Source organism: Echinops telfairi, unplaced genomic scaffold (assembly GCF_000313985.2).
Source record: "Echinops telfairi isolate 266 unplaced genomic scaffold, ASM31398v2 ScPeMD7_60;HRSCAF=208, whole genome shotgun sequence".
Lineage (NCBI taxonomy): Eukaryota > Metazoa > Chordata > Mammalia > Afrosoricida > Tenrecidae > Echinops > Echinops telfairi.
In genome coordinates, this window is record NW_022103958.1 from 38118645 (window position 1) to 38142053 (window position 23409).

Here is a 23409-nt window from a genome sequence, read left to right on the forward strand (position 1 = left end):
GCAGGCCGGGATACTGGAGCCCTGTGCCTCCTCGCCCCCGGGGGCTCCGGTGGGGTCAGGCCCCATCCTCTCCTCGGTGGGCGTCCTGTCTCGTACCTGGAAAGCGGCGACTGCTGCGCACAAGAAACGCATCTGGGTAAATGACACGCGGGGGCGGGGGGCCGGATGGTGGCGGTGGAGTGAGGGGTCTTCAGGTCGAGGAGGGTCTGGGAGGGTTGCGCCGTCTTGCCGACCGATACCTCTTCCTAGCGCTCGCTAACCCCGGCGCTTGCCCGAGCGCCCATCCTTAGGTGGCAGCACCGGGGACCGTGGGAGCCTGGGTCTCCCCGGCTCCAGGGAGCACACCTGGTGAAGCTGGGGTTTCCCTTCTCTCTCCTCTAAGTCCCCTTCCAGCTCTGGGTCCATCTGGAGCTCTTTGCTGCTCCCTTTCCCAACGGAAGCCTGACTTGGAAACCCAGGATTCCCTCGCTCCCCGGAGTGAATGGGAGAGACCTTAGAGGCGCCTCAGGCTCTCCTCCTCTCTACCCAACCGGTTGTCCTGGGAGAAGACGAGGTCCTTTCTCCTGGAGGGACCAGTCCCTGGAAGCTGGAGGGAGAGATGTCCCGCTGGAGACCCGGTCTGTGAGAAACCGGCTGCCTCTTTCCTGGCCTGGGAAATGCCGGCATCCTCGCCTTGTCTGGGATTCCGGTGGGAGAAGCCTGGGTCCCCTCCACGCCCAAGGCGGGTGGGAAGGAAGGCGGATCGGCTACCCTCCCAGAGCCCGCCGGGGGTGGGGGGAGCCCGACTCCCTTCCAGCCAGGCGGGCGAGAGCGCCGTGCCTCTAAAGCCCACGCCTGGGCACCACACGCCTGCGATGGGGCTGCCCCGCCGGGCTGCGGTCCCCGCGACGGCCTGGAACGCTGGCTGGGGACCCGCGCCTGGCTGGTGGCCACAAGGATGAGGACAACCAGGACAGAGGGCCCTTCCCGGCTGCGGCCGCACCGTGCGCCCTCCTCCGGTGCCTCGCCGCTGGGCGTCTTCCGGGGGGGCCCAGGTCCCGAGCCCCAACGCTCCCTCCCTGCTCCCCGCCACTCACCGCGGTAGCTGGCTCCGGGCTTGTAGAAGTCGGGGTCGCCCTCCACGCGGAGACTGAACTCCGTGTAGCCCTCGCGCCGCGTGCCCTGGGCGCGCAGAATGCGGCTGCAGTAGCCCTCCGATTTGGGCACTTTGTCCAGGGTCTCGTCGGAGAAGGCCAGCGCCACTGCCAGGGGCAGCGCCAAGGCCAGCAGCACCGGACTCCTGCTGAGCCTCAGCGGCTCGAGGGGCAGCCTCATCCTCGCGGGCCCCTCAACTTTGTGCCCCTGCCACTGGATCTCGCCGAGCAACTGCTGCCCCAAGGATTCCCCGCGGACGCGAGACCCGGCGCCGCTCCGGCCGGCCGAGAGCAGGCGCTCAGAGCCCGCACCAGCGATTCGGAGCCCGCGCCCGCCTCTGCTTGGCTGCTGCCGAGCTGCGCTGCGCGGAGCTGAACCGAACGAGTCTAGCAGCGCGAGAGAGGAAGGGAGGGCGGCGAAGGAGGTGGTGGAGGAGGAGGAGGAGGAGGAGAGGGAGAGGGAGAGGAGGAGGAGGAGAAGGAGGGAGGGCTGGTTTGCCCAGATCCCCCAGCGCAGCGCTGTTTTGTTTCTGAGCTGGCGATTAGTGGCCGTGTTTATTTAGCGACGCTGCATTCCCAGGGTCTGGCTAAGAAATCTATCAGGGCACCCAGACCATGCAGGTCGGTATCAAAGCCCAAAAGTCTGCTACCCTAATCTAGCTGAGCAGAAGACATGGTCTGGACCCTGCGGAGAAGAGGGCTCCCAGGAGGAAAAGACGGAGAACTAACTTTGTGCACACCCTCACGGTGCCTGGCCAGGGCCCGTATGGTAGCTGCACACACGCTTCCTGCACCCAATAAACATTATATGACTTCGTCACGGTCTATGTGGTTTGCAGCCCAACAGCCGAGGCAGGGATAGATAGCTATCAAGCCTTTCTATCCACTCTTCCTGTCTCCCGTGGGAATCGGTCCGATTGGAAGGTGACCAAAAAACAGAACTTCTCCGTGACACCCTGGACCATACTTTCAGGGTTTCCAGTGTCTTCTTTTAACATCAGAAGGGAAAGAAAAAGGCACGGGTCAAAGAAAATGTTGAAATACATAACATTCAATCATCATTAAGTGTTTATCTTTATCCCAAAACTGCCATAAAATATATTTTCAATATACACACCCACACGAGCTTCAAGGAGTTCATGGAAATATTGCATTATCTTTTCTTTTTTTTCCCCCATTATCTTTTCATTCCATTTATCCATTAACTTTTTTTTAAAGCCCGCCAGCCGTGCGCGCGCGTGTGTGTGTGTGTGTGTGTGTGTGTGTGTGTGTGTGTGTGTTAATTGAAGAAGAATCTCACCACAGCAAAGGTGCCCTGAGCCAAAGAAAGACATCTTGCAGTCCTGGAGAGGACTTGTGAGAAGTTCAAAGAAAAGGCTACATGTTCTTGGCTTACATTTTTAGCTCAGTTGTCAGTCCCAAGCAAGAGATGTGCCCCAAAGGGAGGAGCCTGGTGCCTCAGCAACCCAGCCTGAAGATCAGCTAAGTAGGCAAGAATCCTTCCCAATCCAACTTCAGCCCTGCCCCTACCAGTCAGGAAGTGGTGCAAATTATTTAACCTCTCAAGCCCCAGTTTTCTCTTTTGCAGAACAGATATCTTAATAAGACCTTCTTTTGGGGGTGGCTAACATTAGATGAAGTTATGCCTATAAAACACTGAGCCTGGGCTTCAGTGCCCTCACCACACACTGAGCTTGATGCGTGGGCCTGGGCTAGCCGGAGGTGCCAAAGCCGTGAAAACTACACACTCGGTTCCTCTCCGTGCCAACAAGCATCTCTCCCCAGGCCTCTCAAAAAGTGTTGTTTGCCCCCTCTCCCCTTTCCCTTGGGTCTTCAACACACCCCAAGTGTCTTCACTTAGAGGGTCATCTCCTTTGCTTTCCAATCAGCTTCTCCTCCTCTATATCACGAACAAACAGCCCAGAGGAGATACCTCTTCCGGACGCCTCTATCACTTCTCCACCTCCACACTCGGGGCTCAGGCCCTGGAGCTGGGGCCGGAGCTGCTGCTGTTAGCTGAGTGCTGTCTCTCAGAGGTCATCAGAACTGCTCCGGTGCTGAAGCCAATCATGTTCTTTTTTCATCCCAGGCCCTCTTGACCCTCAGTAGCACTTGATTCTGACAACACGCAGGTCCATCCCTGGTCCCAAATGAGCTATCGTCATGTGACTGGTTCCGGTCTCACGCTAGACTCTGTTGCACAGTCCCGTTCGTCCAGCAAGCTTTTGTTGAGTGTGATTTTGTGGCCAGTTTCAGGCTGATGGGTGAGGGGCAGGAAGGAGCAAAAACTTCATTCATTCATTCATTCATTCATTCATGTGACCTCACGTGCTCAGTGCTGGGATATGAAAGTGGTTTTGTAAATCTTAAAGTCCTTTAGAAAAGGCAAATGTTCAGTACACAATTAAAAATATATTTTTTTACATTTTAATCGCCGGTTATACTAGAAACTAAAATAATTTGTTCATCAACAGGTGTGTAATAGGATTTCCAGTTCTTTTTTAGGGGTCAGGAAATTAGAGATGAATAAGATATGAACTGTCATCATGGAGTTTATTATCTTATGTCCACGTATGTATCCTTGAATGTGTTTTCATCAAATCTAAATCAACATATCTAAATATAATGTGGAGGCTGGTGAGCATGAAGCAAGCAGGGGCATAAGATCTAATTTTCTATTGGGTACTGAAAATATGATGAGCAAATAGGAGGCACCATTCACCCCCAGTTTTGAGATTAACAACCTATTAAAATTAGCTCTCTGTGCCTAGCTAGTAAGGAAGAGAGTCAGCAGTCAAACCAGGTCTTCCTACCACCCAAAGGGGTTCTTCTCATTAGTGTTAACTTGAACCTCCAGATGATGACAGCAGGCTCCAAGCAACCCATCATGTCTCCATTCCCTAGCCCAGCCCTGCCGCCACTTCCTACCTAGACTCTCTCATTCATACCTCCCAAGCATCACCACATCCTTGGCTTCGCCTTCCAATTACCTCTGCAACCTGTCCACTTCTCTCCTCCTCCTTTGCAGCTGTTCTGAGCTGTTCTGTCTGAGTTGTCACTCTCTGAGCCTCCTAATTGGGCTGTCCTTGCCCATTCCTGCCTCCCTCCTGTCTTCTGCACTGAAGCTCAAGTGATCTTTTTAAAAAGGCACATTTGAATGTCAGCCCTAAGGTCAAGTCTTTTGCAGGATGCTGAGAATAAAGACCCCCTCTGTAACACGCCCTCCGAGGCCCTGCTTGATCTCCATCCACACAACTTCTTTCCTCACAGGGTCCAGGCACCACTGGCCTTTCAGTTTTGTGAATGCTCCTGGCCTCGTTCCACGCACTACGTGTTTGCTTGTGTTGTTCTCTCTACCTGGAGACTACAACACTCTTTAGTCTCTTACCCAATCTCCCATCTGGTGGCCAATCCCTAGGCATCATTCAGATCACAGTGCAAAACTGCTACCTCATGGTAGTCTTGTTGGCTTTCTTAGAATCTGCCCTCTCATATACACTTTCTCAGAACCCCAGGCCTTGTCCCCTTAAGAGACTGGAAATGTCTAACTGCAACACAGTTCGTATGTTTCCTTACATAGCTAGATGGATCTCATAGTGCTTTGGTCATAGTAGCACCTCAATAGAAGCCTGTCTTATGAAGAAAAATCTTTGGGGGGAAAAACCCAGTACCCACTGATTTAGACTGCACCTTCAAGTGGCTTCCAAGGCCTGCCCCTGTCTGGCCTCATGGTGCCTACCTGGTTGTGCTTGGTTATAGATCCCAGAGTGAGCCCCCACCCCCACCCAGCTGGATCCTGTGTCATCCGCCACTGTCAGTTTTCCCTCAGCACCTTTGCTTCGAGTTTTCCCATCACCAGGAATGTCCTCTCTGATCTTACACTCTTCTCTCATTTGTAGAACAAGTCCCCTCTTCTCTGGACTTCAGTAGCACTTAAGAAGAGAAAACGTTTCTTATTTTTTCCTATTGTGCTTCAGTGGATTGTCATTAACTGTTTCGTGTGTCTCTGTCTCATCTCCTCGCAATGATTCCACCTTACTTTCGATTTAATTTCCTGTTCAGATGTTTTGTTCTGTTGTAAAATACAGTGGACTTCAAGAAATCTCTTTGCAGTTTTGTAGCCTAAGGCAGAGCTGATGTTAGTTGCTAGGGTGTTGCTAGGGAAAGTCATTTAGCCAGGGCAGATAATTAACTTTATCTGGGAGTGTGGGTAGGTAGGTCACACAAGAGAAGAGCTGGGGGCTCCAAGAAAAAAAAACCCCAAAATAACAGAAACCTTTGTTTGGAAGGAGGTAAGATCAGCTTTTTTTTTTTTCTTTTAAGAGAGAAGATAAAAAGGATCTTGCAGATTCGTTTTGTTGTTTTCCCTGAGTGTGGCCATTGACACTTTAGTATCAGATGTTGCTGTGCGTGCAGGTCCCTAACCCCCACCCCAGACCTATGACATTTGTACCTTGAACAAACTCAAGCTAAAGGTGGCGAACCACTGGCCAAGAGCTGAAAATTCAGATTTGAAGAGCGTAGGCGCCAGTGTGGCACACCACATTTTAATTGTGAGAAGCAAGGTGTCTTGGGAAGTCATAGGACTTTTCTAAATCGTTTTGGGGCAAATTTTCAAATAATGATACCCAACCTGGGTTTGGGCAAATAGATGGTTAATCAAGCTAATAATCTATAAATTACAAAGTGATTTATCAAAAATATTATTGCCCTTACTCCTTATTAACTGTAGAACAAGAATCCAGAAATAATATATCTTTATTTCTATAACTCATAGGAGTTAAACTAAGAGGTTTTGTGGGTCGCTGCTTTTAGGAAAAGAAGTAGGTAGACCATGAAAGAAGTGAAATTTGCCCATTTGTATTTGGTCAGGGAAGAAAAGTCTGGAAGCTCTCTACCAAGAGCCAGCAGGCTTTGAGACTTAGGTTACGGAAGGTGAGTATGAAGGTAAAGAGAATCCTAAAAGTGGAAGTCACCAATTCATTATAAGATTTTTATTCTGTACCTGCTGTGCTCTAAGCGTTGGTTAAAGTGTATAAAACTGCATTGCATTTGGACTTCTGAACCTAAAAGGGTCCAGCCCACCACCTCACCTCTCTCCTGATCTCTCCAATCCAGTGGTCGCTGCTCAAGGTTGCCCTTCACTCTGCTCTCAGGAGGGCCCTGTCTATTGCCAGTAGGCCTTTCTATGTCCATAACCTTTCCTGAAAAGCATGGTGTGAAACCAGCTTTAAAAAGCCGATCTCGTCCTTCAAATGAAATCCTGTTCAGAAATACAATAAGGAAAACAAATCAAAGTGCAGTTGTGCCGGTTGGAAAGCAGGGGTGCAGGGAGCTGGAGATGTGCACTCCTCGGCCTTTGTCCCTTTGCCACGCCCATATCTGTATATCATGTGACCTTCAAGGGCTCTGTGGAAGACTGTGCAGGACTCTGCTGTTTCCTGTCCCTCCTGACTCAGGCCATAAGCCTGGAAGACTAGACATCTGAGTTGATGATTCAGTAAACCCTCTAATTTCTCTACTCTGTTGGGCTTGTCTCCGTCCTTAGCAGAACCCCTCCCCAAGAAAACCCCCCTGAGACTTTGCAAAGCCTGAGCTCCCAATAGCCTTCCTCACTCCACTTCCTGTTTTCCCATTCTCTCCCTCCTTAGTTTGACCGCTCTCTGTCATCGAGGCCCCCCAAAACCCACCAAACTCCTTGCCATCCAGTCACCTCTGAGTCATCGTGCCTCTCTGTGGGTTTCCAAGACAGTGACTATACGCTGGAGTAGAAAGCCCAATCTTTCTCTGGGTTAGTCCGGGTGGACTAGAGAAACAAATTCATCGACACTCAAATGTGTATAAGAAAAAGCTTTGTATAAAAAAGCAATTGTACATTGAGAAACACCCCAGCCCAGTCCGGATCAAGTCCATAAGTCCAGTATTAGCCCATGTGTCCGATACTAGTCCATAAATTCCTCTGTAGACTCATGCAGCCATGCAACGATGACGAGTGCAGGATGATCACAGGTCAGTGGGTGGAAAGTCTTGTAGATCCAGTGGCGGTGGAAGTATCTCAGCACTGGAATGGGTCTCCACATGGCTCCTCCTGCTCCAGGGCTCTGGCTCCATCAGTGTGTTTCCATGTGGCTTGTTGACAGGAATGTGAAACAGAGAGTGTGTGTCCCACCTCCAGGAAGGAAGACAGGAGTTCCTGGAATCTTCCAAGAGGAGGCCATGCCCATACAGAGGCCTCATTGGCTATGACCTGATTGACAGGCTAGACTCCACCCCTTCACTCAAGTTGACAGAGAGTATGTAACTACCACATTCTCCCTGGTGCTGCTGGTGATTTCGAGCTGTCCACTGTGCAGATTGCAGCCCAACACATAACCACTGCACCACAGGGCTCACACCATTTAACCACTTCTCATTCCCCAGCCCATCTTGAGGTCAATTATCTTCCCACCCACTCTAAACACCATGGTGATCATTTCAGCCATATCCTCGCCAGCATTCCATTCTCTTTTCTTTTTCTTCCAGTAATCCAACTCTAAACCCAGCAAGCAGTGCAATGGAGCGATCCCAGACAGCTCACTGTTGCTGGTCAAACCTGGTGAGCCTGCTGTCTGTCGCTCTTCTGCACACTTGTGGATCCTGCTGTTAGCTATAAATCTTAGCTTCCTTACTAATCCGCTCCCTCTCCAGTTCTTCATGATGCCTTAGCACTCGCTCTCGCTCGCTCTCTCTCTCTCTCCTAGTCCTTTCCATCTCTTCAAGGCTGCTTTTCCATCATTCTTATCCTCACGCTTGGAAGAGCTCCCGTTTCATCCTCCAAATAGAAAACATTGGCTAGAAACGTCTTCAAATCTTGATCACCTCTGTCCTCAAACTGGACTCTGGCAAAACCCAAGTTCACTTCCTGTCTCAGAGGAAAAGGTGATTTTGACTCTTCTACCACAATTTCCTTACCTGTGTTCTTGTCGTCATTTCTTCCTGCCTTCTGCTAGGACACTGGCCTAACTGATATGTGCACTCCTTATATTTCTGTTTTCCTTCTTGTACACCATGTGGTCTTGGTGTCCAAGGCCTCCGCCAACAGACTTGGGCCAGTCTCTCCCAGCCCAGAAGAGCCCAGCAGGCAGAGTGGATGTGTTGAGTTAGTGGTAGACTTGAGACTGTACCTTCACGGACCTCATCTCTCTCTTGCCACTCTTCTTACTATGCCCCAGTGCCAAACTTGTTAAAAGAAGTTTTCCACTCCTGCTATATCTGGTTCTTATTGTCATGCATTTCTCAGGTCAGTGCTCGCTGGGCTCAGCTCACATCTCTGTATTGAAATGTCTCTGACCGCTAAGTTGTTATAGCCTTTGTCCAAATTAAGGGCCCTGTCAATGAGCAGCAGAATGGAGACTTACTGCTGAGAGGGATTAAAGGAAAGTGCATAGTAGGAGATCTTCCAGAGTATAGAACCCTGATCACAACTGGGGACCACTCCATTTCCCTGGCTTGGGTTTATGGGTTAGAGAGAACATCCAATCTGAGTGAACACAGCACACCAAGTGCAGTTAAAGGTGACTCCTACGCGGGACTCTTGCAAGTCCAGCCAGGCAAAGAACCTAGACACGGTCCACATTGCTGCTGTGGTTCCATTGCTACTATTCTATCAAACCAACCCAAGTAGTCACCCTTTTGAATTTCTGGCCATGTCTTAACTTGGACCATATGACTATAGCACACCACTGCCACCTAGTGACGCTGAAATGAATACACTGTGGCACTGAATAAAACGAGCATTCAGGCACTACTCCTAGGGTTATTCTTATCTTGTTGTTGAACAGATTTTTGCCCTTCAAGAATAGTCATTGCGTTTCTCACTGTCCCTAGAATTATATGCCAGCATGAAGTTGGTTAAAGTGAAAGTTCGTGAAATTTAAGCTTTTTATTCAGAAACCCAAACTCACTGCTATCAAGTCAGCCCTATAGGACAGGGTAGAACTGCCCCCTGTGGGTTTCTGAGACTACTTAGGGGGGCAGAAAGCCCTGTCTTTCTCATATGGAGTGGACTTGTGGTTTTGAACTGCAGACCTTGTGGACTGTAGCCCAACACATAATCACTATGCTATTAGAACTTTTGATGCATTCAACATTCATTGATTAAATATAATAAGAGGAATATAAAGTCAGATAAGACCCAACTCCTACCTTTATGGTGTTGCAAAAATAAATAAAGCTCATAATCTCAAAATGAAGAATTGTATGTTCTATTATAGAAACTCAAAGAAAAGAGTGAACGATTCTTCTTGGGATGAGGGCTTATGGCAAGGTATCTTTGAAAAGACACCCAACCCCTTCTCGAAGGACAGCTAAGAGCTTGGCAATTGGGTAAGAAGTATGGACATTCTAGGCAGAGGGGACAGCTGGTACAAAGTCACAGAGGTACCAAAGGGTAGCGTTTGCTCTTGGGACAGTGGAGTGGTGTTTTGCCAATGACCCTGTGAGAAGATGGATTGTCAAGTGGGAGTCTGGCAGCAGGAAGACACAATAAGAGGCTTTATTCATAGTCCAGATGAGAGCCACGGGCTAAAGCTAGAGAGGATGGGATGAATGGAAGGGTTGCTTAGGAGGTGGAGTGAGAAGGATGTAGCAGGAGGTGAGAAAGGAGTCAAGGATGGTTCAGAGACGTCCCATTTGGACTAGTAGGTGGTTACTGGTGGCATAAGTCCCTAAAATAATCCAGGCAGAGATGCCACACACATATGAGAACCGCACCAAACAAATTCACTGCCATCGAGTTAATTCTGACTCATGGGGACCTTATTGGACAGGGTAGAATGACCCCTGTGGGTCTCTGAGATGGTGACTCTTCACAGAGCGGCTGGGGGGTTCCCACTGCAGACCTCTGGTTAGCAGTCCAGCGCGTAAGCAGCAGCCACCAGGCGAATGAGACCATGGTGCTAAAGGAAGCACATTCAACTGGGGATCTGCCGCAGTTAACGAGCCTTTTAAAGAGCAACGCCAGCATGAGTGGCGATACTGGGAGGGTGGAGGCAGGGTGGGTTGGAAAGGGGGAACCGATTACAAGGATCTACATGTGACCTCCTCCCTGGGGGATGGACAACAAAAGAGTGGGTAAGGGGAGACGTTGGACATGGCAAGATATGACAAAATAATAATTTATAAATTATCAAGCATTCATGAGGGAGGGGAAGGTGGGGGAAATGAGGAGCTGATGCCAGGGACTTACGTGGAGAGGAAATGTTTTGAGAATGATGAGGGCAATGAATGTACAAATGTGCTTTACACAATTGATGTATGTATGGATTGTGATAAGCGTTGTGTGAGCCCCTAATAAGATGATTTTTTTTTAAAGAAAGAAAAGAACCAGAATCCAAACCAGTGGCTGCGTAGTTGACTCCGACCCGTGGAGCCTCTCAGTGTCACGCAGAACTGTGCAGCACAGGGCTGGCAGCAGGAGAGAGCCGGGCCTTTCTTCCGCACTGTCTGTGGCTTGGCGTGAACTGCCCAGCTTTTATTAGCATGCTGGGAAACAGCCCAAATTAACTCAAATCTCAAACAACAGGCTTACCTCCTGGCGTCATAGGAGAAGCTGTTGGTCTCTCTGTAGAGAAAGAAACAGACGGAAAACCCGTCACATGTCCATTCCATCTGAATAAAACTGACCAGAACAGGCGCGCGCACATGAGCGCGTGCGCGTGTACACACACACACACACACACACACACACACACACACACAGAGCAACGCCACATGAACTGTCAAACAAAATGGGTTTCAGGTTCTGAAACAGGCCTCTGAGACTTGGGAGTCAGTAAAAAGTTCCCCGAATCCTCTGTCAGAGAGCCTCCACGGTCAGTTGCCCCAGGTGGCTTCCTGGGAGTGATATTCAGGTTTCTGAACCAATAGTTCCGTAAGTACGATAAATTGACCCGAAAGTCTGCCAGTAGAAAAAGAATAACATCCCAGGTTCCCTACCAAACGGCACACATGGGTGCTCTCTCAATGGTGTCCTGGTGTGAACCAAGGCTGTGGGATTGCAGACCGAAACAGAAGGTCCCTACAGGAAGATCCTACGTGTTGGCGGACCGCTCCTCTCTCCATACGGCAGGCTAGATCTGAAGGGAGCGTCAAGAAAGGAAACTGGAGGGAAAACGGACTCGTGTCCTTCCACCCTAATGACCCGAGGGAGAAACCGAATGCAGGGAAGGTGCGGGAGGTGAAGAACGAAGACAGAAAGGGACGGAAGGGTGTTCTGTGCCCAGTGGAATTAAGGGAAAGATTTCATTGGCCTAACTAAGACATGGCACAGCAAGATGCTCCCGTCCCCCTATGACCACAGTGGAGGGTCCATGGGCTGGAATAGAAAGGGGAGGGAGGAGGGGGACATCTTTGCATCCCATTAAGCAGGGCCGAGTTCTTGCGCCTTTCTCCATGACCTGGAAAATATAATTGCTGAAGTGTCGTGTTTATGGATTGGATTGTGGAGTTAAATAAACTATTATTGAGTGATGACTTCAAATACACAGTCCAAAGACTACACCCCCCACACACACACATGTTCCATAACATAAATCAGCCCCTAAACTCATTTCTTTTGGAACACTAGACCTAAGCCTGTTGGTCTGAGCTTTACAAGAGAGTAAGACTAAAATGCATGTATTCATTCATCATATATTGGTGACCTTGACAAGCCAGGGCCTAGGCATGCTGCCTACCTACAAAGGAATGATCTACAACAGTCACAGCTAGTAGTCGTCTCACTCCTACTATGAGCCAGGCGCCAGAGCTCGTTTAATCTTCACGGTGAGCTGCGTGCTTATGACCCTCATTCTGCAGGTGAATCAAATCCCTGGTGGGGACATGGTGGAGCACTTGTTCGACTGCAAACTGAAAGGTCCGGCTTTGAACCTACCAGCCGCCTTATGAGAGTTTATCTGGAAACCTTATGGGGGATTCTAATCTCTCCTCCAGGGACCCTGAATCAGAGTAGACTCTGCGGCACACAGCACAAAGACTGAGGCAGACAGATGTTGGGTAACTTGCCTATTCAAGGTGACAATTCATTTGCGAGAGGACGCAACTCTACAAGAGACCTTTTGGAGCTGTTTAAGGGTCAAGACCAACCGTCTCTGGCTCCACTCAGAGTCTCTACAGGGAACAATCCCCGCCAGCCAGAGGAGTCTGAAAGTTTCCTGGAGACAGTAGCACTTCCTGGATGGGTGGGGTTTGAAGCAAAAAGTGGGGAGAACATCCCAAGTAGCCGGAACCATAGGACAGTGGAATCCTGGCTGCAGAGTGAGGCACCAGGGACCAGGCTGCCTGGAGCAGAAGGTTTGTGGCAGGGACTCCTGGAGGAGGCTGTTGTGATTGGAGAAGACTTGGGAGGAGCCGGTGGTCGGAGAGTTCCTCTTGAGAAACTTTAAATGGAAAATGAGCTTCAGTTCTCAGCTCCGTGCTGGTTACTGCAGGGGCCCCGGAGCCAGCGTTCAGAATCCATTCATTCATCAGGCTCCGTGAGCTCATTAAGCTTGCCTTTCACTTTTGTCTCCGTTCCTGTCTCTTTTTACCAAGTCCTGGCATCTCAGATGCTGACCTTTCATAACGATGCGGATGCAGACCGGCAGCCTCCTTTTTAGTCTGGAAAAGGCTGCTCCAATGGCAAGGTTCTTACTCCGGTGCCTCAGGCTCCTCTTACACAGCGTCTTATGACATGTATGACGTGGGGTCATCATCCATGTATGCATCTGTGCTCTCCCAGCAGGCTACACTACGGCCATGATAGGGTTTCCTAGACCGTAACTCTTTAAGGAAGCAGACGGCTTTATTTCCTCCAGGTTTGAACTACTGGCCATTCGGTTAACAGGGCAGCGTCTCACCACAGCTCTGCTCACTTTGTGTCCTTCGTATCTGTCACATAGCAGATGCTCAGCAAGTATCTGCTGCATGAGTGAAGGGATGGACGGATACGCCATGAGTGAGCGACCACCATGACGCTGGAAGGAATCTAAAGGCTTAAAGAATCTCAAGCTCAACTCTTTATTCCTTTGGTGACTTAGCTCTATGAAACAAGTAGGCCCCCTTCCCTTTAGTGGCCATTACAATGGCCTGCTTATTCGTGGCGCTCATGGCAAGGAGTACTCAGCGTGTCCACGCGCTCATTATGGACAGGATGAGTGCCGAGTGCGGGCACCCTCTCTGCTGCCCCCTGTGCCGCTAGAGCTCCCTGCACAGCACACGATGTATAGTAAATCCTCAGTAGCCATTTGTTGGATTAAATAATTAACACCCCATCTCCAATTAATTGGCCAGATTCATTTTGGAACTCCCAAGCGAGGAGAAACTCATTCATTTTTATTGTTCTTTGAGAGTCCTTGCTTGGTGTCAAGGGCGAACAGGCTTGCCTGCCACCAAAAGGGTTAGAGGTTCTTGGTCACCTCGGAGCTCCTTGGAAGAAAGGTCTGGCAATCACCCTACGGAGACAGCGCTGCGATGACGTGCACAGGGTGGCTGGGAGTCGGCATCGATGTGAAGGCCACTGGTTATCATTAGATTTTCTTCCTAGTGAAATAAAAACTAGCTCCCATAGTTCCTTTATTCCTCGATTTGCCTTTTGGAGTTTTTGACAGAGCCCGTCTAATTCTCACCCACCCAGCAGCTGAGGTGGCTTTTAGCAGCTGCTCAGTTTCTGTCTTGCTCCTCCCGGCAAGAGCTGGAAGCTTATTCCCCGTCCTTTGAATGTAGATTGGTCTCAGTGACCTGATTATAATAAATAAAATAAAGCAGAAGTCATGGTGTGTGAGTCAGGAGGATGGCCAATGTGACTTGCTCCTTACTCTCTTGAATTACTCACTCTGGGAAGTGCTGGCTGCCATGTCATAAGGAGAATCATGCAACCCCATTGAAAAGTTCAGGGGGAGCGCAGATTGGGGACCCAAAACACATCTGTAGGTAACTGGATATCCCCTTACAGAAGGGTTGTGGGGAGGAGACAAGCCAGTCAGGGTGCGGAGTAGCAACGATGAAACATACAACTTTCTTCTAGTTCTTAAATGCTTCCTCTCCACCCGCCACCCTCCTGCCCCCACTATCATGATCACAATTCTACCTTACAAATCTGGCTAGACCAGAGGATGTACACTGGTACAGATAGGAACTGGAAGCACAGGGAATCCAGGACAGATGATCCCTTCAGGACCAGTGGTGAGAGTGGCGATACCGGGAGGGTGGAGGGAGGGGTGGAAAGGGGGAACCGATTACAAGGATCTACATATAACCTGCTCCCTGGGGGGTGGACAACAGAAAGGTGGGTGAAGGGAGACGTCGGACAGTGTAAGACATGACAAAATAATAATAATTTATAAATTATCAAGGGTTCATGGGGGAGGGAGGAACAGGGAGGGAGGGGGAAAATGAGGAGCAGATACCAAGGGCTCAAGCAGGAAGCAAATGTTTTGAGAATGATGAGGGCAACAAATGTACAAATGTGCTTGACACGATGGATGGATGGCTGGATTGTGATAAGAGTTGTACAAACCCCAGTCAAATGATTTTTTTCAAAAAGAAAGAAAAGTTCAGGACACAGGAACGGAGGCCAAGTGTCCACAGCCAAGAAAGACGCGTGTGCTCCTGACAGATGAGCGAGCGGCTCAGAAGTGAGTCCTCCTGAGGCCATAGTCGAGCTTCAGATGCCTGCAGCTTCGGCTAGCATCTGCTCCTGGGACATCCGCAGCAAAGAGCGCTCCGTTCAGCCACTCTCACATTCCTGACAGATTGAAACTAAAAAGTGTCTGCTGCTTTAAGCTAAGAAGTGCTGGTGTCAGTTGTAGGTTACTAATAACTAGGCCTTTAAGAATACACCAAGAGCTATCGTGTTCCACCACAGACTGCTCTTTCATGGTCTCTGGACCCTTTGTTCCCTGTTCTCTCTCCCAGTGAGTGTGCTGCGGCTTCTCACCCGCCCTGGAAGAGGCCAGGGCTGAGGACTGAGAATGGATTTTCAGGCGTGGCTGTGGCGTCCTCCACCAACACAGAACAGCGGCACCCACAGGAGCAACAACAAGATCAGCCCCCGGCTCTCAAGACAAGTCCAACACGGATTCTACCCTAGAGGACAGGATCGAATTGTCACCAAGTTTCCAAAACTGTAAACGTCCCTGAAAGCAGAGCCACGTCTTTCTCCCACGGGGCAGTGTGTGGGGTTGAACCAGTCACCCTTTCAGTCAGCAGGTGAGGATCATCAGGGCACCATCCCAGAGGGAAAGGGTGCGCTCCGTATAAACACGGACAAGTTCTGTCATTTCACATGGACTTGTTTCCCTGTGTCATTGTGAAAAGTTTCAAACACACAGAAAAGTTAAAACAATGTTACAATGAACCACATCTATCCACTCCCTAGTTTTTGAAATAAACGTTTTACTATACTCACTTCCACCTAAATCCCTCTATCATTCTATCAGTCTTTCTTATTTGACTGAAACATTTCCAAGTGAGTTAAAAACCCACATTGACTTTCCAGCCAACCAATATCTCCAAGACCTTTCCTTATTTTCTACCTTCCCTCAGCTATTTCAACCGCAGCCTGGGCTGGCTCCTGAAACACAAGACGGGATTGTATTTCCTAACACACACACACACACACACACACACACACACACACACACCACAAAGATATATTATATTTCCTAACACACACACACACACACACATGCACACACATCCCACAAAGATATATTTACACATACACACACACACATCACAAAGATATAGAGTAGGTTTTGAAGACGGATAGACTTGAATAGTAATTCTAGATCTTTTGCTTTCAATTAGGTGATATTTGGTAAGGTCCTCATTCTCTTGGAGTCTTGATTCCTTTTTCAAATATAAAATGAGTTCGATAAGAAAATACACATTTCAAGGTTATATAGAAGACAAGAGATCATTCGAATATATGTAAAACTCTTACTATTGTATCTGCTAGGTAGTAGGTGTCCGGTACATGATAGCTAATATTATACGGCTCATCATTTCTGCCTATGAAGAAAATGTGGACTCGGAATCTAGCACCCAGTACATCCTTAAACCCTCCATATTTACACCACCTTAAAATCTACAAGGTCTGCTAGATCCTCCGCCCAGGAATTAATATGGACCATGAAAGTAGTGAACACTGCCTCTTCTGTCAGTTACAAATATTTTAATTGTTTCAAAGTATGAGATTGATTAAAATAATAGGGTATAACAAAACAGCTGCTATTGCTTATCGCGTTGCCATGAACTCTTTATCAGCAGTCTTTTGAGCCTTCCCACCGTACTCCCCTGTCGCACAATCCACGTTTCTCAGGCTAGCTGTAAGAACATCACAGGTGACTGTGTGAAATGCCTCACTGAGTGATAAATGCATGTGTTATGTTTACCATATTCCCCTCTCCCTCCAGCCTCATTAAAGAAAAGTAGGTTAATGTGCTTGGTAGTTGCTTTGCAAACTCATGGAGTTCCTAGTGATCGGCTACTAATATCCACTCTTCCCTTCCTAACAAATTGTGGTCTTACTGAGAACAATGCACCCGGCTAAACGGCTCCATTGTTCGACTTCTTGCACAGACACTAGCAGGCTAGCTGACACTTTTCTGACCAAGGGAGACAGCCCAGATCCATTGCCATCGAGACCGTTGTAGCCAGGGGCCAGGCTGCTCTGGGGCTTTTCATACAATGAGAAAAATAAGTCTCTAAACCAGGAGAGCTACTGTCTTGAGAGAGCGAGGTTCTGATTACTAATTGCTGACCCTGATTCTTAAATGATGATGTATCTTTCCTAGAATTTCTGAACAGGAGTACCACCCCTGTCAGGTGACTCGCAAGCGGTTCTTCTGTAATGTAGAAAGTAAGGTGGTATTTGACTTCTTCTTGATTCCTTAAAAAACAAAACAAAAAAAAGCCCTCCCTTCCTTCCAGTCAATTCTGACTCATCATGACTCTGTAGGACAGGATCAAACTTCCCTCAAACTATAAATATACATTTTTATGAGATTAGAAAACCTCATTTTTCTCCAGCAGAGTGGCTGGTAGTTTTGAACTGCTAACTTTCCTGATTGCTAGCACCACCAAATCCCCCACATTTCCACTGTGCACATCTCAGTGACTTTGCCAGCAGCTTATCTTCTTGTCTGGGTAGCTCATTCATCTAGGTCAAGAGACTGGACAACATTGAAAGCAGTGCACCTTTCCAACCATTTTCCTTGGGCTTTGGGCCTCTCATGCCAATGTAGGTTTTACTAGCATTTCCCTTGACAAAAGCAGGAGCCACCTAGAAGAGCAGGGATCCCTGATCATTAAGCACTCAGCTGCTAACTGTCTGGTGGGAGGCTCAAAACCACCAGCAGTTCTGTGGTCGACAAGAGTTCTGATCTGCTCCCGTTAGGAGTTCTACTCGACTTAAGGGGTCACCGCGAGTTGGAATCAACTCAAAGGTACACGATAGCAAGAAGCAGAAACACAGTTTTGCTTTCTCTCTGACATCTGCTACCCTGATGGCCCCTCCTCCAATCACAAATACAGAGCACTTCACTTATTATCTTCCAATTCCGGACAGAAGAAAACAGTCTGTTTTCTTGATCTTGCTATTTCTTGCATGTCTCTGCTCAGTTTGCTCCCCATCCATCCTGACACGATTCCCAGGGCATGTTTGCGGAATGAAGGAATGCGCCTAAGCTGTGAACAATCTAACGGACTCAATCATCCACGGAAAGCCAGCAGGGAATGCGCCATCGCACAGAGAGCACAGTTGTGACTTGGTGCTCTGTTTCTGCTGTATGCATAGTGGAGGCGGGCTGCACTTCTTGACTATATTTGTTTGGCAGCACCCATTGTTCAAAGATACGGGGGAGCCTTAGAAAACAATCTACAGTAGAAGCAAGTGCCTGCATTTATTATCACTTAGACCAACTGTCCTCTTGACTAGGTTAAATCCCAGTTTCTTCTCTGCTGTTGTTTTTCAACTATTTTTTCGGGGACCAGAGAATGATGTTTATCGGACCCAGACTTGACCCAGTCAGAAACACACTGCTGTTGGGTGTCACCAGGTTGGTTCGGACTCATAACGATCCCATGTATAACAGAACAAAGCACTACCTAGTCCCCTGGCGTCCTCACAATCGCCAATCGTCGCTTTGGCTGAACGCATTGTCATAACCACTCTGTCAATCATGAAGAGTCCCCTTTTTTCATGGCCTAGACTTTACCAAACAAGGTGCCCTGTGCCAGGGACGGTTCCCTTCTAATAACAGACCCAAGTGCATGAGACCAGGTCTCACCATTATCCTTTTAGGGAGCATTCTGACGGTTCTCCTTCCAAGACACTGTGGTCTATTGCTGTATGGGGGAGATCTTCCGGCAAAAGGACTCTTTAAAGTGCTCAAAAGCTAAGGCACAACTTGGAGCACTAAGGTACATCTGACCCAGGCTTTGGTATTTTCAGTCACTTCCTGTGACGGTGAAGGCTGGACAGTGCATGAGGAAGGCTAAAAGAGAACTGACCGGTGGTGTCGAATGATGGTGCGGATGAAGACTACTGACTAAACCGCAGACTCCCAGAAGAGTGAACATATATGTCTTGGAAAAATCAAATGCCTACTGATCCATGTGAATGCTACTCGCAATCTATCATTTCCGAAGGACTTGTATTTGGCAGGGCGCTTTCGGCTAGGCGAGACAGAGCAGGGATTGGCAGACTTATTCAGATATTCCACCTTCGGCAGGTCACGTGGTCTCTGTAGCAACTCTTCAACCTTGCCTTGATAGCACGAAAGCAGCCATGAGCAATACATACAGGAATGAACATGGCTGTGTTTTAAGGAAACTTGGTTCATGGACACTGACATGTGAACTTGATGGAGATTTTCCACAGGCCATCGGCATTGTTAACTACAACCACCCCTACTTGTTGTTAGGTGCTGTGGAGTCAATTCCGAGCTATTGTGACCCTGTGCACAACAGACTGAATCACGGTCTAGTCCTGTGCCATTCTCACAGTGGTTTCCGTGTCTGAGCACACTGCTGCCGCCACTGTGTCTGTCTCGTCTCAGGTCTTCCTCTGTTTCACGGCCCCTCTACTTTACCAAGCATGACGGCCCTTTCCAGGCACTGGTCTCTCCTGGGAACATGTCCAAAGTATGTGAGATGAAGTTTTGCCAGTCTTGCTTCTAAGGAGCATTCTTCCAAGACAGCTTTGTTCGTTCTTTTAGTCACCGGCACCACAATTCAGAAGCATTGCTTCTTCTTCAGTCTCCTTAGTCCACGTCCACGTTCCCTTACATATGAGGTGATCGACAATACCATATTGTGAGTCAGGCACACCCTAGTCCTCAAAGTAACGTCTTAGCTTCACAACGCCTTAACGACGTCTTGTGCCGCAGATTTACCCAAAGCAAGGTGTCATTTGATCTCTCGAATGATGCTTCCATAAGCACTGACTGTGGAGACAGCAAGACGAAACCCCTGACCACGTCAACCGTTTCTTCATTTATCATGATGTAACTTATTCATCCAGTTTTGGGAATTTAATTTGTAATTGATACTGACGACGGCACTTGATCTTCATCAGCAAATTTTTCAAGTCCTCTCTTTCAGCAAGTAAGATTGTGTCATCTGCATATCGCAGGTTGTTTATAAGCCTTCCTCTAATCCTGATGCCACATTTCTTCACATAATCTAGTCTCTCCAATTATTTACTCAGCATGCAGATCGAACAAATATCATAAGAGGATACAGCCTTTCTTAATTTTAAACCATTCCTTTGTTCCGTTCCAACAACTGCCTCATGGTTCCATGTACAGTTTCTGCATGAACATAATGAAATGTTCTGGGATTCCCATTTTTCTCAAGGTCATCCATAGTTTATTATGATACACACAGTCAAGTGCCTTTGAATAGTCAAAAAACACAAATAAAGATCTTTCTGGTCTTCTATGCTTCCATCCAAGATCCATTGGTACCAGCAATGATATTCCTTGTTCCAAGTCCTCTTCTGAATCAAAGTCTGACTCTCTGGCAGCTCCTTGTCAATGTATGTTGCAACTATTGTTGGATGATCTTCAGCACAATTTTACTTGCAGGTGATATTGTTCTGTAGTTTGTGCATTCTGCTGGGTCAGCTTTCTTTGGAGTGGGTGCAAATATGATCTCTTCCAGTCAGCTACCAGATAACTGTCTTCAAATTTCCTGATAATGACAAATCAGTACATCCAGTGCTTCATCAGCTTATTGAAACATTTCATTTGGTATTCCATCAATTCCTAAAGCCTTGGTTTTGGCTAATGCTTTCTGTACAGCTTGCACTTCCTCCCTCAATACCATTGGTTCTTGGTCATATGCTACCTCTTGAAATGGATGAATGTTAACCAGTGACTCTGTATATTCTTTCTGTCTTCTTTTGATGCTTTCTGCATCATTCAATATTTTGCTCATGGAATCCTTCCATATTGCAACCAAAGCTTTGACTTTCTTTCTAGGGTTCTTTCAGTTTACAATATAAGTGTTCTTCCTTTTTGGATTTATAACTCTAAGGCTGTGCACATTTCATGATCATATATAGGTCTGTCTTTTCGGTTCATCTCTTTTACATCATAATTTCTTCCATGTTCCTTAGACACTCTCTGATTAAGAGCAAGGTTCAGAGTCTCTTCTGACATCCACATTGATCTTTTCAATTTATTAATGACTTTTTTGCTTTTTTCATATGTTGTTCTTGATGGCATCTCACAGCTCTTCAGATATTTTGCCCTTATCATTCAGCGCATCAAATCTGCTCTTGACATGCAGGTGGGATAGACTCAAAGTCTTATTTTTGGCTCTTGTTGATTTGTCTTAATTTCCTCCAACTTCAACCTGAACTTAGATATGAGCAATTGATGGTCTGTTCCACAGTCATCCCTTGGCTTGGTTTTGCTGCTGATATTGAATTTTTCCATTGTGTCTTCCCACAGATGTAGTCAATTTTACTACTGTGTGTTCCATCTGAGAAGTCCACATACATAGTTGCCTTTTGTATGCTATTTTTGAAAAAAAAATTTGATGAAGAAATTGTTGTACTTAAAAAATTCTCTCATGTGATCTACAGCTTTATTTCTGTCACCAAGACCATGTCTGCAAACTACTGTTCTTCCCTCTTTATTTTCAACTGCTGTATGCCAATATCCAATAATTTCAATGAATCTTGATTGCATGTTTGATCAACTTCCAACTAAAGATGTAGGTAGAATTCTTCAATTTCTGCATCAATAGCTTTATTGGTTGGTGTATAAATTTGAATGCTAACATACTGACTGGATTTTCCAAATGGTGATAGATGTTATTCTATGACAGACAGCACTGCACGTCAAGATCTTGAAGCGTCCTGGCGATGCCATTCCTCTTGAATTCATCATTCCTGACACAGTATCTATGATTCAAGATGACCAACATCAGTCCATTTCAGCTTAGTAAGACCTACCAATCTCTATGCATTCCATTACATGTTGACGATTTCCAATTTTCCTAGTGTCCTACTTCATACATTCTAATTTTCAAAAAGTAATAGATGTTTACAGCTGTTTCTTCTCACTTGGAATCATGCCCCATCAGCAAATGAAGGCCCCGATGGCTTCATTCCTCCAGCTTTTACTCCATCCACATCGTTATGGTCAACTCTCCTTTGAGAGGGCAGCTCTCCTCCGTCATATTTTGTGTGCCTACTGACCTGAGGGCTTATTTTCTGGTACCAAATCTGACAAGGTTCTACTGGTATTCATTATCTGACAATGTTTCAATGATAGCCAAAGGTTTTTCAGTGGATAATTTCTCCAAAGCAGACAGTCTATACCTTCTTCATAGTCTGCTCTGCGTCTAGAAGCACTTCTGAAACTTGGCAACTTGGGTTGACTCTGCTGGTACTTGAAAATACCGCTGTCATAGCTTTCAGCATCACAATAGCCCACAAGTCACCGTAGTATGGCAAACTGACAGACAAGTGATGGTACAAATACTTTTGGGTGACTTTAATGAAAAATATATATTTTTTCCATATCGATGTGAATGGGGGGTGGGCAGAGTAGAGACAAGTGAACATCATCTCACAGAAGGGTCACAAGGAGGGGACGATGCCACTCAGGATGCAGTAGAGAACCAATGAAACATACAATGTTCCTCTAGTTCTTTAATGCTTCCTCTCCACCACCACCCCGCCCCCACTATCATGACCCCAATTCTACCTTACAAATCTGGCTAGACCAGACATGTACACTTGTGGTAGCACAAATCTGTTGTCAATTTGAGACTTTCAAGTGAAGGGGTGGAGTTTACCTGTCAATCAGGTCACAGCTTGATGACCTCATTTGGAGGCGCTAAGGAAGTAAATAGCTCACTGGAGGCAGGGCACATGCACACTCCTTGGGAGACATGCTTATTGACAAGCCACATGGAGACAGGCTGATGGTAGTGAGAGCCTTGGAGCTGGAGAAGCGACGTGGAGACCCCTGCCAGCACTGAGATGCTTATAATGCCACTGGGTACACAAGTCTTCCCACCCACTGGCCTGTGATCTTCCTGCATTTGGCATCATTGCAAGTGTTGCGTGAGTCTGAAGAGGACTTTATAGATTGGTATCGGACATATGGGCTACATCAGACTTGTGGACTTGATCTGAACTGGGCTGGGATGTTTTCTCAATATTCAATTGCTCTTATACATAAAGCTCTTTCATATACACATATGCATGTTTATGAATTTGTTTCTCTAGTCTACCCGGACTAATACAACACCAGAACAGATAAGAAATAAACCTCTCAGGACCAATAATAAGAGTAGCAATACCAGGAGGGTGAGGGGAAAGTGGGGGGACAGAAGGGGAAATCGATCACAATGATCAACATATAGCCCCCTCCCAGGGGGATGGATAACAGAAAAGTGGGTGAAGGGAGACAGCAGTCAGTGTAAGACATGAAAAAAATAATTATCAAGGGTTCATGAGGGAGGGAGGGTGGGAAAGGGAGGGGAAAAAATGAGGAGTTGATACCAAAGGCTCACGTAGAAAGAAAATGTTTTAAAAATGATGATGGCAACATATGTACAAGTGTGCTTGACACATGGATGGATGGATGGATTGTGATAAGAGATATATAAGCCCCCAATAAAACTATATATATATATTTTTTTCTTTTCTCTTAGTTCTCAAGACTATAATTAGGTCTCAGTCATGTTGACTCCTGCCTTGTAGGTAGACCTGGTGTTCTTTGCTTCTTGCTGA

The 23409-nt window shown here is 47.3% G+C and overlaps 1 protein-coding gene across 1 annotated transcript in view; it reads right to left on the bottom strand.

The window, feature by feature from the left end:
* Positions 1-1471, bottom strand: part of SPON1 (spondin 1) — a 377921-nt gene extending 376450 nt beyond the window's left edge. Inside the window, exon 1 of the mRNA XM_004711560.2 lies at positions 1077-1471. Within this exon, the coding sequence (XP_004711617.1) occupies positions 1077-1314 (238 nt within the window). The 5' untranslated portion in view covers positions 1315-1471. The remainder of the gene's footprint in view (positions 1-1076) is intronic.
* Between the last annotated feature and the right edge of the window lie 21938 nt (positions 1472-23409).